The following is a 1,275-nucleotide window of genomic DNA, read 5'->3' on the forward strand; positions in this document are numbered from 1 at the left end:
TACAGAGGGTCACTATGAGTCGCAGGCGACTCGACGGCACATAACAACAAACAACAACATGTTGGCTCAGATTCCGTTTTCTCAACATATAGTGCATTTAATTGCTACATCTGGTCTCAAACTTATTGTCATTGAATCAGAACCGGCTGGTAGGCTGAATCTCCAGTAGGTTTTTCAGAAGCTGTAAATCACACGTGTCAGACAAAGCCTCAGAATCCTTGCCTCCAAGGAGCAACCCGGCTTCACCGTCTTCAGGACAAATCTGTTTATTTTCCTAGCAGTCCATATTCAACACCACAGCTCAGCGCAGGAGAGGAAGACCCTCGATGAGATGGACTGATTCAGTGACTGGGGTAATGGAGGGCAGGTGTGTCAGAGATAGTGAGATTAGCACAGGATAGGGCAGAGTTTAGGGCTGTTGTACACAGGGTCGCTATGAGTCAAAGGTGACTTGATGGCACATAACAACAACAAAATCACACATGGAAGAGATTGTCCATCTTTCTCCCGTTCAACTTTCAGTTCTGTCTGTTGTGAGATGATCCCTTGAGAATTGACACTACCAGTAACCCTAAACTCACAGGCTGTCTTTCTGTTCATGCAGGGCAGAGAGGAACATCCTACCCAACGCCTACAGTGAACATCTGGCTGCCGCTCTGTGCACCAACCCTAATCTGGTAGAGCTGGTTTTGTGCCGAAATGCTCTGGGAAGCCAGGGGGTGAAGATGCTGTGCCAAGGACTCAGACACCCCAACTGCAAACTTCAGAATTTGAGGTGAGTCCAGGTGAGGTGGTCTCTTCTGAGGACCCCTTACCACCATCCCTTGATCAATGTCTAGGGCTGAGTTCACTGAAGAAGTAAAACCAATGATGAAAAATCTGTCTGTAAATCTCCCTACTTGTATCTGTTTGGAAGCAGGCGTGGCATCCACTTCCTAAACAACGTGCCTCCGGAAATGCCGTGAACTTTGATGAATATCAATAGTTGTAGAGGGGCTTCTAGCCTTTTGTTCATAAAGTTGTCATGAGTCGTGCTCGACCTGAAGGCAATCAACAACAACAACATCTATCAACAGACCTATCTAGATCTTCAGCTAGGTCTAGATGGATGAAGAAAAACTTGAAGTTGTCAATGATTTCATTTTACTTGGATCCACAATTAACATCTGTGGTAGCAGCAGTCAAGAAATTCGAAGATGTCACCACAACAAGATAAAGGTAAATAATACAATAGAAAAATGGGCACAAGGGAGCTCTGGTAGCCTAGTGGCAAGA

General features: G+C 45.5%; 1 protein-coding gene across 1 annotated transcript in view; it reads left to right on the forward strand.

Annotated features, from left to right (window-relative positions):
* NLRP12 (NLR family, pyrin domain containing 12) overlaps positions 1 to 1,275 on the forward strand; it is a 46,513-nt gene that overhangs the window by 18,294 nt on the left and 26,944 nt on the right. The window contains exon 4 of the mRNA XM_006897381.1: positions 605 to 775. Within this exon, the coding sequence (XP_006897443.1) occupies positions 605 to 775 (171 nt within the window). The remainder of the gene's footprint in view (positions 1 to 604; positions 776 to 1,275) is intronic.

Source organism: Elephantulus edwardii, unplaced genomic scaffold, assembly GCF_000299155.1.
Source record: "Elephantulus edwardii isolate Elephantulus edwardi_28Jun2011 unplaced genomic scaffold, EleEdw1.0 scaffold00208, whole genome shotgun sequence".
NCBI classification, from domain to species: domain Eukaryota; kingdom Metazoa; phylum Chordata; class Mammalia; order Macroscelidea; family Macroscelididae; genus Elephantulus; species Elephantulus edwardii.